General features: G+C 39.4%; 1 protein-coding gene across 1 annotated transcript in view; it reads right to left on the bottom strand.

The window, feature by feature from the left end:
• PLOD1 (procollagen-lysine,2-oxoglutarate 5-dioxygenase 1) overlaps positions 1-21,934 on the bottom strand; it is a 1,142,395-nt gene that overhangs the window by 168,943 nt on the left and 951,518 nt on the right. Inside the window, exons 17-18 of the mRNA XM_044063038.1 lie at positions 13,898-14,044; positions 1,904-2,029 (exon numbers count right to left, since the gene is read on the bottom strand). Of these exons, the coding sequence (XP_043918973.1) occupies positions 1,904-2,029; positions 13,898-14,044 (273 nt within the window). The remainder of the gene's footprint in view (positions 1-1,903; positions 2,030-13,897; positions 14,045-21,934) is intronic.

Below are 21,934 nucleotides of genomic sequence, written 5' to 3'. Positions count from 1 at the left end.
AGAGTTCTTTAGGCAAATCAAGGGGGTTGCTATGGGAGCATCATGTGCTCCCATTTTTGCCAACCTCGTGATGTTGGAATGGGAGGATGAAGTATTATTTAAAAGTAACTTTTATGCTGACATAAAATTTTACGCTAGATATCTGGATGATATCTTTATTTTATGGAAGACATCTTTAGAGAGGTTGCAGGAATTCATGACATTCCTCAACAGCTCCTCACAATTTTTAAAATTTACTTACAACACTAGTACAGTAAGCATCCCATATTTGGATGTCATGGTTGGACAAGATCTAAAAGGCTTCACTTCTAAGATTTATCGGAAGCCAACTTTCTCCAATGATTACTTACATTTTTCTAGTAACCATCCAACACACGTTTTCAAAAATGTAGTTAAGGGCCAGTGCATTAGAGCGGCCAGGATGTCCTCTACTGAAACAGTCATGAGGGTAGAACTTGATCTTATTAAAAATCTATTTCTTAACCGTGGATACCCAGATAGTATGTTAAAAGATGTTACACACTATGTACAGAAGGAATGGGGAAAGAAATATCCCCCCTATTGGGTAAATATGTTGTAAGTATGAAAGAAGATGGAGATGAACATAAATTGTTTGTTCGGGCATGTATTTTGACATACACGCCATACACTAATATTATTCAGGACATTCTGTACCAACATTGGGACATTATTACTTCTTCAAATTTGGACAAAATTGTGGGATTTACACCTAAATATGTATATAAGACAGGACACAATTTAAAAAGAATTTTGGAGAAAGTTAGTAACAACACTGACAATGTAGAAAAATACAATGGTACTAGAAAATGTGGAAGATGCAAACAGTGCAGCTACATTAACGAGGAAAGACACATTCAACTAGAAGATATAAACCACACTCGTATCAAGACTAGGACAGGGAATTGTAATACCAGTCAGGTGATATACTTAGCCACATGTACATCCTGCCCAGCATATTATATTGGCAAAACTGAAAGACATTTAAAAAGCGTGTTAAGAACACTTATATCGTATTCAGAAAAAAGATTCTAAAAATGCTCTATATAGACATATAAGTGATAATGGAGTTGAGCACCATTTTCGTTTTGCCATTATAGACCTAATTAAGAGTACATTATTTGGAGGGAATTGGAAGATGCAGTTGGCAGCCCTGGAGAGTAGGTGGCAGATTATATTAGATGCTACTAGAGCACCTGGATTGAATGAATTTATTAGCATTAAACCTTTTTTGATTCTTTCCCAATAGGATCAGGTTAATATGTACTTATACATTTATTTCTTCCATATATTATTAACAGTATTGTCCTTATACTGAGCTTTTTACTACTAGTGGATCAAGATACTATTTTTTGACATATTCCCTTTCAGTTTATCTACTCAGGACACTTGATGAAGTTTTTACATGCTCACAGTGCTATTTTTTATTTTTATTTATATATATATATATATATATCTTCATATGTATACAATTTTATATTCTCCTTCTACATATTGTGATTTTTAATAGGCACACAGTTTTTTAATATGAATGTATTTATTTTTGTCAAAGAACAAATTTTGTAAAGAGAGAAGTACAGCTTTAAAAGTTTTGGCGGACTTTTTTAATTGAATGACTCACTCAGACTATAAATATTTGTATGTGAGTACTTTGAATTTGTTCTGAAGAAGACTGGGTTTTACCAGTTGAAAGCGCTAAACTTGTTTTATTGTGGAATAAAGGATTTACTTTCATCTTCTCGTGTACGAGCATTGCCTTCAGCAGGTGTCTACCGATCCACATCATTCCGTTCTTCATTCTTAGTTGGCTGCAGTCTGCTTTTTACTTTTTAAACACACATTACACAAGGTACTAAGGTAAATAGTCTTCATATATTTGACTTACCTCATAATCTATGCCTGGTCTATTCAGGGCAATGTTGATAGTGAATGTAGATGCATCATGATGCGGCCTGAGGAAAGGCTGCTCATCAGGTTTATATCTCACTACAAAAGCTAAATCAAAGTCTGCCTGGAAAGGGGATAAAAACACACAAAATTACTTCATACTGCATTTAGCCTGACACAATAACACTTAACTTGCAAGGCCTTGTCAGCAACATGCACAAATAATATTTATGTATCTTTTAAACAACTAAATATATCTATATGCTTCCAGTTTTCATAAGATAATGCTTAAGCCTCTCCACCGCGTTAATTTCTTCCTCCTATTTTAGCGTAGCCTTAGCCAGGCAATAGTCTCCCAGTTTAACTCCACAGTTGATGTTTTAGCCTATGCTAATAGTAAAAGAGGGAATATTATGGTAAGAGAATATAGGAAGTGATCATCGGGTCTGTAGATCACTACAAAACTAAAGAAAGACCCCCACTGTTCACAAAACCAAAATGGCAAGGGATGCAAATTAATAAAACAACACAGGTCTGAATCAATTAACTGTCTAATAAAGTTGACAAAAGAAAGCATCAAGCATCTAAATTTATTTCCCAATTAACACTGGAGAAAAAAAAGGAAACAACTCTCCACATTTCTTTTCTCTGTGCCATGAAGTGAATGTGACCTGCATTGCTGCATCTACTTGTTCTCAGGAAAAAATTGTCACTCTGGCATTTATCTCTTACCTCATGAACTTTACAACACACATGCTGCATGTAATCTCATTGATCTTACTGATCTGGTTTCCCTTAAAAGAGCAACTATTTCACAGGACCACAACGATTCCCACACTCCCATCATATCCTTACATTAACACACATTCTTCGTAAACCTTTTACATGTTCTTTTAAGACTCAGGTACTTGTTAAATTGACCCCAGTTCTTAAACTACTCAGGTATCTGGGTCAGAATCAAAGCAGCCTACAGTACTGCCAATTAAAATACGTTGTGGCTGCAATGTTTTCCAAGACAGATTCTTACTAAAAGAATACAGGGAATAAGTAACATGTCTTATAGTGTAACACGATGAACATCATGTCTTATGCAGACCACCTCATGGCCTTATCCCTGTATTCTGTCTCCTACAGGTTGTTGAGGGGAGGTCTACGCCTGGCATACAAGGCATTGTCAGACCTCACCCTGCTAGACATCCTGCATATACACAAAACAAACGGCTATAAATGGTTCATCTCCCAAGCCTCTGCTTACAGTTATCAATGGTGCAAGAACTTGTCAGAGATTTGGGATGCACAGCTATGCTTAAAAAGGCCCTTATGGTCATTAGCCTAGTAAACACCTATGAACCTATTGTTTTTTTTTTTTTTTTTTTTTTTTTTTATATAAAGTAAAAACAAATGAATGTCTTCATAACAGTGTCATACATATTAGAACTTGCAAAACCTGAAAGCAAACTAAGCAACATTCAAAAGTAAAGAAGGAAAGGAAGAAACAGAAGACAATGGGTAAAGATGTGCCAGAAGAGAAAGAAACTGAGCGTTTTCAGATAATGTAAAGTCCATGTCATAAATGCAGTTTTCTATACAATTCTCGTTTTTATTAGGCATTTGTAACAAACATTAATAATAAACATTGATGGTCATTACACTAATCATTACTGGTCAGTGCTATATAGGCAGGCATCTATGAAGTAATTCCATCAGTCCTTCTCTGGAAAAGAGTGTAACAGGTGAAACTTCTAATGCTACCAAACAACTGTAGCCATGGAGGAGCCCAACAGCATGGATTTTTGATTAATGGTTAAATGCTGTAAAGTGCATACCCCCCCCCCTCAAAAAAGCTTCAGAATAAACCTCATTTTCTATCACTTTTCAATTACATAGTTTGTCCTGATATCCAAATCTTGACTTGTCAGCATGTCCAGCAACAATGCATGACATTAGCTTCCTGTGCCACATAAGTTCACTGATGTACTGATTCTAAGTATCCATTTTATAAAGTCTCTTTGGAAAACAGTGAATGCAATATATGAACTTACAGGGAAATGACAACTCCCTTAAAGAAATGCATTGACTAGAGAGACGTTTATACACTTCTTTCCATTTTAAGCTTTATTTGTACTAAACAAATAGAATGACATTTACTCTGGCCTACCAACCGATTTTCTTAAATGCATAGTACTTTTGTTTTTCATTGTCATGTCCTATAATATATAATCACACAGATATGATATTTCTTCAGAATTTAACTGTAAATGATAACATTTCCAGAAATAATAAAAGTCTTGTGAAAAAAAGGACATTTTCTCTGTCTTTCCCACACCTTTCCTCCATCTTCTCCCCATGATATTCTTTGTTGCAACTAGTCTCACTTTCTTCTTCTCAGGTCTTCATAGGTCTCTATATAAAGATATGCTGCTATCCCTGTAGCATAAGCTATCTCAGTCATCATGGCTACATCTTATCCATAAAGCTCTGCTAAGCATAATTCCAGTTTCTATCCATTGTTAACTACTTCTTGAACTAAATGAAGTATAGTCTTGCATCTGTAAATATGTATATACATTCGTTTTTCAGTGTATCCTTTTATCTGTAAATATTTTTTGCTCATCTCTTATGTGATCCTATTCATCTGGGCTGTGCCTGCAAATGGTCCATTGAGATCAGTGCACTACCCCCAGTACAAAATATAAGTACATACATACATACATAAATAAATAAATAAGCAAGTGTGACATTTTAAGGTTTGGAGATAAAGTACAGTTGTGTACACTTACCATAAATGTAAATGTTCGAGTGTATTCACTGTTGCAGTCATTACATTTGGGTAATCTGCTGGCAGGTTGCCCTCAGTCGGCTTGATTAACAAAGTCTTGGGTCCTGTGTCGGTTGCTGTCCCTTCTTCCATGACATCAGGTCGTTAGGGGTATAAAACATGCAGCTGACGCCATTACATCAGTTTTCCTTGCCCCAGATGTCAGGTGCCCCCCAAATGGGGAGCAAAATATATGTATGTATAATTAGAAACACAAAAATATACCTCCAAACAAAAGCAAATACACCAAAAAGGCTTTTAAGCATAGTAAAAGAAAGTAGAGGTATAGTAAAAGAAAAAAAAACAGGGGGCTGGAGGGAAGGTAACCAGGACTGCAACAGTGAATACACTTGAACATCTACATTTATGGTAAATGTACACAACTGTACTCTGTTCATCGTGTTTCACTGTTGCAGTCATTACATTTGGGTAGATTCCCAAAGCTAAGTTTGGGAGGATGGATTTATACAGCATTAGGACTAGCTATAAGACCCTGCAAAACAGCAGTGGCAAAGCCAGCTCTGGATTTAGAGAAAATTGGTAAGTGATAATGCTTGGTGAAAGTATGAACTGAACTCCAGGTAGCAGCTTCTAGAATATCCCTGGTAGGAACACCTCTGAGAAAGGCTGCTTAAGTAGATGCAGCCCTGGTGGAATGAGATCTGATCCCCTGGGGGATAGGTTTTCCATGGTGCTTACAACAGAAATGAATACAATGGCTTATCCATTTAGAAATGGTTTGCTTTGAAATAGCCTTCCCCTCTGCCCCTGCAGCAAATGCTACCAGCAGTTGTTCAGATTTTCTTTGAGATTTAGTCCTGTCCAAGTAGAATCTAAGTTGTCTGTGTACATCCAATGAATGCAGAATCCGCTCCCCCTTGTTCTGTGGATTGGGAAAGAAAGTTGGCAAATGAATGGACTGATTAAGAGCCACACTGGATACCACCTCGGGCATGAATGATGGATTGGTCCTGAGTGACCCCCTGTCCGCATGAAAGATGATGAAAGGCTCCACTGCCATAAGGGCCTGTAATTCAGATACCCTTCTAGCTGAAGTGATTGCTAAAAGGAAGGCTGTTTTCCAGGAAAGAAAGTTTAAGTCTGCAGTTGCAGCTGGCTCGAAAGGAGGTAGAGTGAGTTTCTCCAATACAAAGTTAAGGTCGCAGGCAGGGGTTGGAGATCTCATGGGTGGTCTTAAGTTTTTGGCCCCTCTGAGATACTGCTTTAGAAGAGGATGAGAGAAGAGGGGGGATCTGTGTTGTGATGAGCTGAAATGGTTGAGGCATGGATTTTTATGGAAGAAAAAGACAGGCCCTTGTGAAGCATCTCAGTTAAATATTGCAAAATCTGAGGTATAAACTGCTGTGCTCATCCCTTAAGACTGATTCCAGGCACAGAATCTTTTCCATTTGTCAGCATAAGATTTTCTAGTACTAGGTCTTCTCGCCTCCAAAATGACATCCATCACAGGTTTTCTGAGGGATGCTAAGGGGAGAATTTAAGTGACTAGCCAAGCTGCAAGATTCAATGTTTGGAGCGGAGGGTGCAGAAATTGGTTGTCCTGCTCAGACAGCAAGGAAGGTGTCTGAGGCAGGTGCCATGGAGAAATGTGTGACACACTGCGCAGGAGTGGGTACCAGTGTTGGCAAGGCCAGTCTGGAGCAATCAAAATAATTTTTGGTTTGTCTTGTTTGACTTTTAGTAGAACTTTGGAGAGCAAAGGCAGAGGGGTAAAGGCATAGACTGATGTTTTTTTCCAGCTGAAGGACAAAGCATCCACTTTCCAGGTTTTTGTGTGATGAGTTCTTGTGCAAAATTTGTCCAACTGGTAGTTCTGGGGTGAGGCAAAAAGATCTATGTCTGGGCTCCCCCATTTGCATGTCAACATGTTGAAAATCCGTGGTTCCAGCTTCCATTCATGAGGGTCCAAGAGATTTCTGTTAGTTCGTCCACCTGAACATTCTGTTTTCCTGGCAGGAACTGAGCTTGTAGTTGTACTTGGTAGCTCAAGTCTGTGTTCCACAATGCCATGGCTAGTCTGCAGAGGGGGTAGGAATGCGTACCCCCCTGCTTGTTTATGTACCACATAACCGTGGTGTTGTCCGTCTTTATCAGTAATTGTCCTGGATGAAGGTAGTCCTTGAAGGCTGTCAGTGCATTCTGTCCAGCTAGCATTTCTTTTTGATTGATATGAAGGTGCATTTGATTTGGGCTCCATTTGCCCTGAATGCACTTCCCTGACAGATGAGCCTCCCATGCATAGTCTGATGCATCTGTAGTTAGGGTTTGGGCGGCAGCGGGTGGTGTGAATGGCAGTCCCTTGTTTTGGTGGCAGGCCTCTGCCCACCATAGGAACTCTAGGCGCAGGCAAGGTATGATAGGAATCATTGTTTCCAGGCTCTGACAATGTTGACTCCATAAACTTTTTAAGTACCACTGAAGTTTCCTCATATGCAGTCTTGCATATGGAATTAGAAGAATGCAGGAGGCCATGAACCCCAAGGCTTGCAGTATTTGCCTTGCAGATAGCAGGGTTTTTATGGCCACCTGTTTGAAGTAAGTCACAAAGTGAATTTGCTTTTCTGGCATAAGGAAATCCATCTGGGCAGTTGTATTCAAGCTTGCACCAAGGAATGTAATCTTTTGAGAGGGTACCAGTTGAGATTTCTTTTCGTTTATGGTGTACTCTAGGCAGGTTAGAACTCTTTTTACAAACGCCAGATGTTTTAGAAGAATGGCCTGGTTTTCTGCCTGAATTAGACAATCGCCCAGGTATGGATATATTTGAATATTTCTTTGCCTGCAAAATGCAATTACTGGAGCCAGGCACTCTGTGAATACCCTGGGTGCAGTAGACAAGCCAAAGGGCAGTGCAGAGAACTGGTAATGTATGCAGCCTGCTTTGAAGCGTAGGAATCTTCTGCAAGATTCCCTGATTGGGATATGCAGGTAAGCCTCTTTTAAGTCAAGAGTTGCCAACCAGGCATCCTTGCCTAGCATAGGAAGTAACTGGTGAAGACTCAGCATCTTGAATTTTGAAATGTCCAGAAAGGTGTTTAGAGTAGACAGGTCCGGAATTGGACGCCATGATTCGTCTTTTCTGGGTACCAGGAAAAGTCTGGAATAGAAACCTTGTCCCTTTTCCTCTTCTGGTACTAGTTGAATAGCCCCATGTTTAGGAGGGAAAGTACTTGTTTCTGAGCCTCGGCCCACTGATTTGGGGGCAGGTCTAGTCCCCCGTTTGGAGTTGGCAGCGTGCGGAAATGAAATCAGTATCCCTGGGACACTATATTTAAAACCCATTTGTCCTGGGTTATAAGTTGCCAATTTCTTGAATGAAGAGACAGTTTTCCCCCCAAAGGGGTGGCCAAGAGGTAAGTGCTTGGTAATTTCAAAGGGAAATCATTGAGACTGTTTACCATAGGGTGGTGCCTTGTTGTTTTCAGATTTGGAAGTGGAAGCACCCCATTGCTTAGTTCTGAAAGTCCCTTGGGACTGAAACCTAGTGCTTTTGGAATGTCTGGGTTTGGCCGTAGTGGCTCTGGAAGGAGCTGGAAAGGACCAGTTCTTAGTAGGCCAATGCCTACTAAATCTAGGAGGTTGCACTTGCAAGAAATCTTTCACAGTTTGCACAGATTTAGCTTTATCTTCCATCTTTTTTAGAACTTCTTCAGCCTTATTGCATCCAAAAGTTTTGCTTTAACATGATCAGGCAGAGATTGCTCCTTAAGCCAAGCATGCCTTCTAAGCACAGACCCAGTAACAGCAGCCCTGCAAGAGGCCACTAAAGAATCAAAAACACATTGCAAAGTATGTTTGCCAACTTGTTCAGCTGTATGCAATAAATCCTGCAAATCGTTATTCTCCACACAGTCAGAAATCAACATCAGTTTCTGTTTAAGCAGTCCCATGATATGCTGTTGATATTTTAGCATATGGAATTGACAGTTTAAAGCCGACCGGCACTTGCGAACTGCTTCTGATTCGGGCACCGCGCGGCAAGAAAGACTGATGTAATGGTGTCAGCTGCATGTTTTATACCCCTGACGACGTGACATCATGGAAGAAGGGACAGCAACCAACGCAGGACCCAAGATTTTGTTAATCAGGCTGACTGAGGGCAACCTGCCAGCAGATTACCCAAATGTAATGACTGCAACAGTGAAACATGATGAACATCTGCTCCTAACAGTATACAGACAGACATCAGTGAGATATTCTGATTTACCTTTGTCTAGAGGACAGGGATTTTTTGAATAATTGTCCTTAATACTTTCATAAAATGATTTATGTTTTAATAAAATTACACCTATAAGAGAATAATATATATCGTATTAAAGTATCTAAATACGTTTCATAAGCAACACTTTTTTAATCCTTGAATATGCAAACATTTTATTTCCAGTAAATGTTTGAATAGAATTAAATTGGAATATAGAATGACAAAAGGGATACCTAGACTCTGCTTGTTAGTTGACTCTAATGCAGTTCTCTATGAGTTCCCAGGACACCCCCCTCAAAAAAGAATAAAAACAAAAATAGAAAAATCAATAAAATATTAATAGATTGAAACCAATTAACTGATGCTATACCTATTAAATACTACATCAGGAAAACCACTGCAGGTACATTATAGGATTATACAACATTAACAGCTCCATGTAATAAAAAAAATGATCCTGTCATAATTCTGAACTATTTCTATCTTGATCAATTTCCAAAGCTTTTATTCTGCCGTCAAGAGTAGTTCTTCTGATCTGTTTAGGTCAATAAATGTGAAATCATCATAATTTTGATTTATCTAAATTAATCCTATAACCTGTTAACTCTCCTCCTTCAAATAACCTTTTAAAATATTACTGTTATTACTAGTATCACTAACAGATCATCAATGCATGCAAGAACTGAGAATTCACTCCTCCTATCTCAACCATTAGTTGTTGTGCCTCACCATCCTCTAATCGTGGCATATTTAAGTTTTCCATAAATATTTCCATTTGTGTTTTTTCTTGATTTCCCTACCAGGAATCTGATTTTTTACCTAAAAGAGGAGTTGGTTTACAATCAAAATAACATGTGTAGGTAATAGGGGTGTCCCTTCATAAAACTGGAAGGTGGAAGTAAAACAATAGATTATACCCATTCTAGGTCACAGATACTTTTCTGTCTACATACATTCTTTACATAAACAATATATTCTGAATGAACACTATACTGCCTCACAGCCTGAAAATTCAGTTATCTATTAAGCAGAATAAAACTTTTGGTGGAATACAAACTGAATCACTGACATTTTTTAATTCAAAACACCTCCCGGTCCAAGGATTGTGTTTATCTCCTCCTTTTACTGGTAGAATTAAAAAAGGTAGATTTGAGCATGAAGAATGGCTATCATGGAGCAATGCATTAGCAGGGAAGTTTTCACTTGGAGCAGGGTTATACCCATGGTTGCACAGCAGCGGGTAAAAGTGCAAAGTCCACTATCACTGAAAGCAGATTTCAGTGAAATTACTTCACAGTAATGGCACTCACTCTACGTACATTTGTATACCTGCCTGCCTCCTGACATACACTACCTTGAAAGCAGCTGAATGGTCTGAGATAACAAATCCAATGGAACTGAATGTACTTTCTCACTATCATCCAGATTCTTGAGAAGTTTTGTTCAATTCTGGGATTCATGAAGGGAGTCAGATTTCTTTTGATTCTTCTTGACATGACCTTGATATCTGTAGAGGTGCTGCATTACGGCTTACATACAGGTAAGAGCAAGACATTTAAAAAAAATCCTTGCCAAAGGGAAGCCAACAACATGGAGGGGCAGACATACTACCAGTTAATTCACAGTAGTCACAGTTGAGGAGTGACCACATGGTGTTGGTCAAGGACTGACTACCTGGATAACGATTTGTATATTTTATATATAGGTCTACATCAAAAATGCGAAAACCCACTTACTCGAATCACTTATGGTCGAGATGAAAACATTGAAACCTTACACAGGTGAAACTTCACATCAATGAAGAAAACGCAAAGAAAACGTCAACTGGGAAAGAAATCACTTGGCCACCATGGAGAAATTTGTTCTTTCCCCCATTATAGTGCAATCTCGGAGTTGGTATAATTAGTTGGGGGTGGGGTGGGGTGTAAATCCCCCCACTTTGGTGGGTTTGACATGCTTTGATTTGTTTATTTTGTCCTGGTGGTCAAGTGGTTCCTTTCCGGTTGACGTTTTTGTTGATGTGAAGTTTCGGGTTTGTAAGGTTTCTATGCATCTTTCTTGATCATGAGTGATTCGGGTAAGTGGGTTTTCACTTTTCTGAAGTAGACCCATATATATATATATATATATATATATATATATATATATATATATATGTGGGTGTGTGTGTGTGTATTTGTATATACACAAATGCACATATACACACACACGCACACCACCGCACACACACACACGCACACACGCACACACACACACACACACACACACACACACACACACACACACACACACACACACACACACACACACACACACACAAAGAGTTGGCTTGTAGTTTGTCAGGGTTTTATGTGTTGATTCATAACAAACTTGATCAACAGTGGGGAGAGATGGAAGAACTGTGGGAAGGGGCCAACTTAGCCACTTCCTGTCATCATTTGTTAACCAAGTTGTCAAAAACTGATAAGCTCAGCAATGGAGTAAAAATCCTCAGGTGAGGAAGTCGTGTCCTGTCTAAATGATAATCCAGAAGATAATGGGAGTTGCCTGGGGCTGAACATCAAATTCCTCAGACTCTGCACTGATTCCTGTCAGTTCAGTGCTTTTAATAATGACTCCAAATTACAAAAAGTCTAATTGGGTAATCAAGAGAGTGTTCCAAGGTACCCTCCCCCCTAACATCACACACAAAGAAGTGTAAGGTACAGCCTACTAGCTTTATTTATTTACACTTTGCTCGTATCCTTTTCAACTCTTAATGTGATGATACATAGATTATATTAAATTGAGGAACTTCATTCTGGAGAAGGACTCCGAGACCTTCTACAACATCTCCCATGAGATCACGGACTCAAAAGCAGTACCTCCTCCAAAGAATCTTCAAAACAGATTACTTAAGATAGCTTTGTGTTTTTTTTTTTTCAGTAAGAAAACAGAAGTCAAGTATGTCTCATTTCAGAGATAAAAGTGATATGGGGAAAGGAAGCAAGGATGTAGCCCTGTTCTTTATATGACACAGCAGGCCCAGTTGACCCATTTCTCTTGCTTGCTGCCATGATGACAATTTCAATGATGCCTTAGTTAAACTGCATTTTGGTTGACACCTTGGCATGCTCCTTCATTGACAAAGATGAAAATGGTTCACACATAAAATTAAAACATCTATGTGATATCAACAATCCAGAAAAGAAAAGCTACCTTCTTTGAAGTCCTGGGTTTTCTCCTGATGACTCTGATTGTTCCCTGGTGGAGACCATTTTCTCATATTTTTTTTCTTGCATGAAGACCCCTTTGATATTATCAATCCCTCCATGCCCACCTGGACAAGTCTTACCTCTACAACATAGCATGCTCAAGTTTAGAACATTCAAGTTTTTACCCTATGATCAGGACCCAAGAAATAAACGCATTTGTTACGTTTACCTGTTTGGTACATTCTGGCTGCAAGGACATTTATGAAATAAGGCCTATAACATGGCAATAAGTCCTGTTTTCCAAAAGTTGAAAAACAAAACAAACAAAGGTAAAGTTAATAATTTCAAAAACTGAATATAGCGACCTTACAAAAGAGAGACATGTAAGTTCAACTGCAATATTAAAACAAGAAAATAAATCTCATCTATTAATATCATGATTTTATCTCCTGAATTTTGTCACCTGTTCTGACATCTAATTCTTAAGTTGCTGAAAAAGAAATGATGACTTGTCCACCCTACGTTTAAATTGGCAGTCCACTGACAATGATGACAGCTGTCAGGGACCAATGGAAAAAGTGACCCACGACAGACTAATAAACATTTTGATCAAGGGCTCTCACTGCATGCAGTACGATCAATTCAGGTAAACTGCCTGTTAATAGAAAAAAACAATAAAGCTCTTGTGGAACATGTGACTATCCCCACAATGGATAATGTTTGGTCAATGTTTAATTACAGACAATGGTGAAAGTTGGTACAGCTAACTGAAAATCAACTGTACCGGCTTTTTGAGCAACACTGTGGTACAGTGGGGTTTTGGAAATTTGCCCTTTCCCAATTCTAGTACAATCTCAGAGTTGGTATACATACTCAGCAGTGGGTGTAGTGGGGTCTGCCCCCCACAAAAATGTTTTTTTGTTTTCTTTGGTTTTTGATGGGTTAGGTTTCGATCGTTTTATGTTCAATGTTTTGCAGTTTGATTTTGTGTCATGTAGATTGACTTGTCACAAATCCTCCTACAAGTAGAAAAATAACAAAAGGGCTAACAGATAAAACTCTTTCTACTAGACAATGAAATACCAGTACAAAACAGCATAACCAAATGATTAATCAGTTAAGTAGTGGAGAAAAACATGTATTTCTTTATTCATTTTTAACAGGATAACAAAATATTTCCCCTCAATTGTTTTCAGCTATGAGCTAGAGCACTACAGCAATTGTATATACAACATTTATGGACAGTTTACACAAAACAGTCAACAGAACATTTTGGCAAGGCTGGAAAAAAATGGAGTACTCAGAGGAAACCTGCAGAAATGGGGAGAACATATAAATTCCCTACAAACAATAAATGGAGGTTAGGAATGAACCTCAGAAGTGTGAGTCAGAAACCTTAATCACTAAGTTGCCTTGCTGGCACAGCACCACTGAGGAGGTTGGCATAATAGTTAAGATGCTTACCTTACTGACATAAGGTACAGGGTTTGATTCTCACCTTTGAGTGGAACTGGCTACGCCTAAAATGTCCCACAAGGGCAGCTAGTCTGGTACTCACATATGAACAACAAAACTCTGAATACTTGTTAACAAGTGGCAAACATCAGTCTATCCAGAATTCTTTCTCATTAAAAAAATAAGTCTAGGTACACAGTCAAGTAAAGTTATCGTCAATTAGTGAAGTACTTTGTAAAAGGAGTATAGTCAAAAATCAGCAGTGTTGTCCATACTCAGTTATTACAAAAAAACTGCCATTACCTTTGTGTAGTAACCTGGATACATTAGCTCTGTAATTGGTGCAACATAATCCTGTAGCATTTTTCTCCACTCTTTCTCATATCCAACTTGATTCATGTGGATATCTATTGTTGGTACATTTTCATATCCACCCTGAATTCTGGTGTCCTGAAATTAAAGCAGATAGCAAAAAACATTTTAGCAAGTAAAACATTTTTTCTACTTATCTTCAGATTCTTTCTGATACACTATTACTGATTAGCTTTAACAATCTGTCCCAGATATCCCCACGTACCTCTTAAAAAAGAGGGATTTAAGGAATGGGTAGTGGAAAGTATCCAGGAGTTATCAGGGAAATAGAAAGTACTCCCGAAGTTACGGCTAGTAAGTGGAATAAAATGAAAATGAAGTTTAAAAAGGATAGAAATAAAAGAAAAAGAGATCTAGTTAATAAGTAATAATAATTATTTAGAGGGGTTGGCAAAGGTTAAATTATTACAAAGTAAGGGGAATCTCGCAGAACAACAGGAGGCACAATTGCAGAGTGCTATAAAGCAAAAAAGGGAGCACCCAGATAATATGCATGAGTTTAGAAAGATTGCTGTTAAGCAACTGTTTCTTGATAACTCACAAAAACTTTTGGAACAATAATTTAGAAAACAGAAAGTAGAAAGGATCATTGTCAAACTTAGGGAGCCTATGACAACAAAAATGACCAGAGATCCTGACGTATTTTGGAAATTTTATTAAAATGTGCATAAAGTAGAGAAGTGAGGAAATCAGGAAAAAACACAAACAGAGTTACTTCTGGAAAACTTAAATATGCCAAGATTAGAAGTAGATGAGGCACATCAGTTAGCAGTGAAGACAGGAGGAGATGAGATAAAAATGATGATGTATAACCTATCAACAGGAAAGCTCCCAAGAACAGATGGTATTTTGGTGTACGTTTGGAAGCTAGGAGGGAAAAATGATGAAAATCTGGAAGATTTTAACAGTATTTTAAAAGGAGGGGAAGACACCAACATCCTGGAAAAAACTATGGTGGTTGTAATATGCAAACATGGTAAAGACCCATCTGATCCAGTTTTATATAGGTCAACCTCAATTCTAAACCAGGATTTCAAAGTGTTATGTCTATAATGTTTAATGGCAAAGGCAATGCCAAAATTGATAGATATGGACCAATGTGGTTTTGTGGAGGGGAGGCAAACATTTGACAAAATTAACAGAACAATGATGATTCAGAGGGAAGCAGAATGTAAGAAAATACCACTGTTATTTGTGGGTTTGATGCAAAGAAAGCATTCAACTGAGTAAGCCAGGTTTTTCTGAGTAGGGCAATGGAAGTTTAATTAGAAGGATATACGAGGGATCGGAGGCAAAAATCACAGTGCAAGGGTTCCCCTCTGATAAGTTTTCTAAATACATCCAAAACAATGAGTACCAAGGTGTCACAGAACAACTAATCAGTAATAAAAAAATAAAAAAAAAAACGAGAAAAATCTAGCCAAGCTAGACCTTTCACTGTGTGATACCTTGAAGCTTTTTGCATTAGAGGCATCATGGGATATATGCAAATGACCCCCTAGGGGCATCAAGTGTTTCATCTATATGTGGATAAAGCTTTCCTAAAACATTGCACATGGAAGACTGTTCTCCTCGTGGCCTTGACCTTAGCCAGGAGAGTGTCAGAGTTGCAAGCCCTCATGGCTCTTCCACCCTTCCCAATATTCCATACGGACATTTTAATATTGCACATAATGTATTAGTTATTTACCCTGCAGACAGTTGTTAGTGATCATATACATAAGCTTGTCGCCAGCAGTAGTGTAATTAACATTAATTTGCTATTCACCTTTAGAATACGTAGTGAAGGGTTAATAGTTCCATAGCCTGATGATGTCACAGCGTTTTACACTGATTGGGTAATTCATTACCATATGGTGTTTTAAAAAAAGTGTTTAATTTATTATTTTTTATGCATCTGAAGACGTTTATCTAAATTAAATGAAAAAAACTTTATGCACTTTAATAAACAGTTGGTTTTACTCGTTTGCCGCTCTTGTGCCGTTTTTGGTTGAAGAAGTTTTTTTTGTGTTTACGTGATCTAAAGTAATCTGGTAGAGGTTGGAGGTGGAGCCAGGAATACCTCCTCAAGGCAGATGCTGATGCTGCTGACCTGGCTGAGGCTTCAGCAGCATTGTAACTGCACTTGATAGAGTGCCTGGTAACCTGAGAGGTAAGAGCAACAAGGGAGGACAGTGAAGCTTTGGCAGCAAATCAGGGGTGTCAGACAATTCCTTTGAAATCTTCTCCAAAAGGGATAAGGCATATTTAGCCATGTGTGTCTGGTAATTAGTAGCTATAAAAGCCAGAGTAGCAGAATTATATATTTTCTTACTCAGACATTCCATGGTGTTGCTGTCTTTGTCAGAAGGTAGGAGGGTGGTGGAAGGCAATAGTTTTGAAGCCTTATCAGTGGAAATGGAAATAGTGGCATGGTCTGCAGCAGGACACTTAATTAGAAGCTTAGCAGTCTCAAGGACTTTATAAAACCTGTCAGGTCTGCATGGGGCAGGGGGCTTTGAGTCCGGGTTCAAGGAAGAGAAGGCACCCAAAAAACAGGCAGAATGGGTGGAACAGCAATAGGGGTTGGGGAATCCATCTGAATGAGGTCATAGTACCTTTTTTGTACCTTTGTCATTTCAAATGATTCCCACTTGAAGTGTTGTAATGGTTTCTCCAAAAGTTAAATCCTCTGCTGGGGAGTCAGGGTCAACAGATTCTTCCTCTGGGGAGCCATATCCCAGGGGAGAAGACAGCTGAGAGGAATATGAAAGGGATTCCTCAGAAGAAGTATCAGAGAATTCCTCCTCTTCCCTCTAGGAGGGATCTGATGTCTGAGGCCTAGAGCTCAAGATGGGAGGAGGGATAGGTGATATCCTTGGAGTGGTAGGCTGCAAGGCCATAAAGGCATTAAAGAGGCTTTGGCTGAAGGCCTGCCAGTTTGGGGTACTTTCAGGAGCAGGAGACAAATGCTTTCTTTTTTCCTTCCTTTTGAGAGACGGCCTAGTGGGTGTGTGAATGGAGGAAGGCCTTGTGCCGGGCAACTGTAAGGTAACGGAGGAATCTGATATTCCTACTGAAATTGCAGCCCCCCCCCCCCCAGTGTTGGAAACCGAAGTCAGAAAAGTCTCTGTGGAAGTCCCCTCTGCACAGGATTGTGTGACTTCTGTGTAGGTACTCACTGTATCTGAAGCGGTGGAGCCCGAGTGTTCAACCAGGCAGACTTTGGCCACAGGTGGAGAGTCGGACAAATGAGATGCAGCGATAGTAGTAGGCCTGATGGTCTTAGCCTTCTTTTTTTGGCGGTTTGGCAGTCAAGTTGGCAGAACCCTCCATACCCAAAGCTAACTATTTGAGATGTTGGTTTTCTAGGTATAGGTTGAGCGCATGGAGATGGCTGCTAAGAGTTTTTGGCACAAATGCCTGACTGATGTTGCTGGCCTTGTAGTTGTGCAATCTACCCAAATAAAACAGATACTGATTGTGGGCATCCTTGTGAGGTATCTAACGGCTGCACTTACACTTGCCCTTTCTGGATGACATGAACAAACATTAGAAACAATAACAATGACTGAAAGGGTTTCCCAAAGGGGCACTTATCTGACTTCTCTAGAATCTGATTGCTGGGAAGGCAGAAAAAACTGACATTTGACTGGTGGCTGAGAAGTTCTGAGGGCTGGTGCATGCAGACATCACTTTTATGGCCCATGCTCTGCTAGCCAGGTCAGATATCCCACATACCATACAGTGACTGAAATCTTTTGTATACTAGTCAGACGTTCAAGTAGCAAGATGAGACCCATTGGTACTGAATACTGCAACATGTGACTAGAAGGACAACACCCGATGTCCCTATGGGGTCATTTGCATATATCTCATGATGACTCTAATACAAGGGGTTTCAAGGTATCACACAGTGAAAAGTCTATCTTGTCTAAATAGAGGAACCACACAGGGGTGTCTTCTTTCCCCTTTGTTACCAATGTTATATTTAGAACCACTGGCAAAGAAAATAAGGGACTCAGAATTTCAAAAATACAACTGGTATGGTTCTTCAAGGAAAAGTTGATATAACTTACAGATGATATTTTGTACCCAATGGAACCAAAAAAGGACATCTCAGTGCTGTGGAATATTCTGAGACAGTTTCAGGGTTTTTGGGATATAAAATTAATGAAGATAAAACAAAGGCTATAGCTATAAACTACGTACCCACACATTAAATGGTCCAGCAACATCCATATTTATGGGACATGACAAAATAAAGTATTTAGGAATATGGATTAAAAAGGATTTGGTTATGGCAGCTAAGGAAATGTGGGAAGAGACTAAACAAAAAATAATACAAAAGCTGAGAAACTGAAAGCTCTTGTCTATGGATAATAATAGCAAGATACAAGCAGTAAAAATGTTTTTTGCCCCTTTAGTTTTATACACAGATCAGGCATTTTTTATCACCCACAGGAGAGGTTATGGGCAGTAATTAATAAAGAGTTGAAAGATTTACTTTGGAGGGGAAGAGGGCAAGAGTCAAGTATGAAAAGTTGATTCTCCCAACAGAACAAGGAGGTTTAGGATTACCTGATTTAAAGTTATATTTTAGAGCTACACAGTTAAAGCTCTTATACATAATACAAGCAGAAAGCTACAATTCAAACTGGAAAGGGATGATGATTATAAAGCAGGGAGGTAATTCAGAAAAGAAGGACAGCACAGGATTTTAGGTGCAGATCTTTAAGGAGAATAACAACAGTCATGCAGAATATTATATTTCTAAAGCAGCAAAATGTATTCTAAGGACTAAACCAAAACTGGAGTGGAGAAAGGAGATTCTGCCAATAGGGATGACTGCAATTAGGGGTACAGAGAATACTGAAGACAGGGCTAAAATTTACTGGAGGAAGATGGCAAAGAAACCAAGGTCTTGGGAACAAATAATTAGAGAAAGAAATTTAAGATAATGGGAAGAGGCCAAGAAGACATTTGGATTGCAAGCGAGTGATTGCCTTCCCTATCAGAGACTGATATCAGAATATAGACAAAAAAAAGGATAGGGGAGTCCTAAATGAAAAACCTGCACTGCTTCAGTTTTTTAACTGAATCCAGAATAGAACAGAAGCTGCTGTTAAAAAGGGGATAATTAGTAGGGCATATAAAATATTGCATGATAACTATAGGAAGCAATCAGAAGAGGTCAGAAAAGATTGGGAAGACAGATTAGACATGCAGTTCACAAGGAAACAATTTATGGCTCCCAAATATGCAACAAAAGCAAGAAGACTTAGGATTCTTGCCTAGAAGTGTTTGCATGGATGTGTTTATATCCAAAGCAGATGTCAAATATTTTTTCCTCAGGTAGATAGCAAATGTTGGAGGTTTGATGGGGAAAAAAGAAGTAACTGGGAACATATGTTTTGGGGAGTGTAAAGAGTCGGCAGACTTTAAAAAAAAACTCCTGCATACTCTTTCAGGAATATTGGGTGAGCAAATGAGTGTAACTAGAGCTGGGATACAGGATTTGAATTGCCGATGCAGTAAGGCCTTGTTAGGTTTAATTCTTGTGGCTGGCAAAAAAGCAGTTACTAGAAAATGTAAATCAAAATCTAAACCAAATATTCTTGAAATAGTGAATATTGTAACAGAGATAAAAGACATTAAGTGGGATCTTTATAAATGGGTAGGAGTAAATTTCACAGAAATAAATGCAACCTGTGGGAACAATACATGCAGAAAAATGTTTTGGAGGAGGAATAACGTTTAAGAGAAGGCAGGAATTGAATAATGTTGCATAGATTATACATCACATATATTTTCATATAGCCTATCTAAAAACAAAAAACAAAAAAAAAATAATCCTTGTTTTCCTGCCTCTCCTCGACTAGTTTAGACCAGTTTACAGGCCTTGCTGTATTCTGGGCTGTGGTGTAGTTCCTGTGTTGTCCATTACCTTACTTGGATAGAAGGAAGTTTCTTTGCTCACCAGTGGGAGTGGGGAGCCTTGAGCAGCCTACCTGTTCTTGAGGGAAGTGACCTCAGCACAAGAGCTGTAGTAATTGGTTGTTTTGGACCATTTCTAGCTCTTTTGAAGTTCCCTGTTTAAAATCCGCATTTGCACAGCTTTGCGCGATTGTGCGCATAGCGCAGCGCTGGTTAAACAAGGTTAAACATCTTCTGGCTCCGCCAAGTCTGCTCTTCAAATTTTCCCTTAAGAAAGCTCTACTCTTTGTATAATCAGTCTACTCGCTATATTATAAGCCTAGCACTTGTTCTCAAAACCTCTCTTATAGGTAAGCACTCTCAAACTAAAGTAAGCACTACATCCACCCCTGTGAATACCCACTTCCCTTAAAGGTACAGCACTCCCTTATACTATTCTAGCATGTCGAGTGGTAGAGTGCTGGCATCCTCTCCGGTTCAGCTGGTTAATCTGGGAATCTTGAGACAATGTTACAATTGTCTCATGTACACAGACAACCCTCTCCTCCTCCCAACAAACACAAATACATGTGAGAGATGCAACTATATAGCCAAACTGGAGGCTGAACTCTTTCAACTCAAGGCTGGCAAGACCAGACAGGAGGAGATGGTAACCACACACACAACAAATCCAGTCCCACATAGACCTACCCCAACTGCAAACCAATCACATAACAACACAAAGACATACTCGGAAGCTCTAATAAAAAACTTACCAAAACAACAGAGGCCTCCGAAGCAGACACCCAAAAATCCACCACCTCAAAACATAACACATGCAACACATACTTCAATAAATCAGTGTGCCAAGCAATCACAGCCCTTAAGGCCAAACACCATGCCTGATACACTAGTAATAGGTGACTCTATAGTCAGACACACTGATGTCCCGCTTACCAGACTGAGCAAGGAGAGGGTGACTGTGAGCTGCCTGTCGGGAGCTAGGATCCTTAACACACGCACTCAGGTCACTCCAAAGCAAGTACAACTATGACTCCGTCATTGTCCATGCTGGCGTGAATGACCTGAGACGTACCTCCCTGGACTACATGAAAAGAGACATAGAGGAGCTCTCTGATTATGTAGCCCAGGCTGGTATGACCCTGACCCTGAGCAGCATCTTGCCCTCACCAAGAATGATGCCTCAATACAATGACAAGATGATCAGCTTTAATAATTGGCTGAAGTACTGGTGTCATTCTAAGGGGATCCAATGTCTGTCTGCTTGGGATGACATGCTGGACAAGCCATGCTGCTTCGCAAGGGACGGCTTACACCTGTCACCACTGGGCTTCCGGATATTGGCTAAGGCTCTTGCCACCCCCATAGTGCCTTTTTTAGGCAAGGCTCAAAAGACAAATCCACCTCCTTAGAAAACAAAAATGGAAAAAAACTAAGGGTAATGCTGCTCAACGCCAGAAGTCTAAATCTCAAGATGCAGGTTCTCGAAGCACTCCTCAGTATGGAGAACATCGACATCTGTGCAGTAACGGAAACCTGGTTCAAGGCTCCTGAGAGCACCTCAGCACTACCAGGCTATACCTCGTATCATGCTTTTCGACCCCAAAACCCGGGCCAAACCACAAAGGGAGGGGGAGTGTCCATATTCATCAAGGACACCCACACCTCCAGGTTAGTAGCAACACATGAAGCATCGGAGACCATACAGGTGCAACTAACCATAGGCAATACTGCTATACAACTGGTAGCATGTTACAGACCACCCTCCCAATCTCAGGAACCCCATTCAGCCTTCCTGAAGACACTGGAGGATATCAATGTATCACCAAATACCATCATACTGGGAGATTTCAACTACCCTAACATAGATTGGGTGCATTATTCTAGCCCTAACACCCTGGCCCAGAGGTTCCTGGAATTCATAAATTCAAATGCACTGGAATAGCTAGTCACATCTCCCACTAGGGGAGATAATATACTAGACCTAATCATCAGAAACATGGGGACAAAATGCTCCACACCGGAAGTATACCCCTCACTAGTGAGATCTGA

Source organism: Protopterus annectens, chromosome 2.part1 (genome assembly GCF_019279795.1).
Source record: "Protopterus annectens isolate FY-2018-M chromosome 2.part1, PAN1.0, whole genome shotgun sequence".
In the NCBI taxonomy this organism is placed as follows: Eukaryota; Metazoa; Chordata; order Ceratodontiformes; family Protopteridae; genus Protopterus; species Protopterus annectens.
Note: the sequence above shows the minus strand (reverse complement) of the source record. Positions and strands in the feature narration are given on the sequence as shown.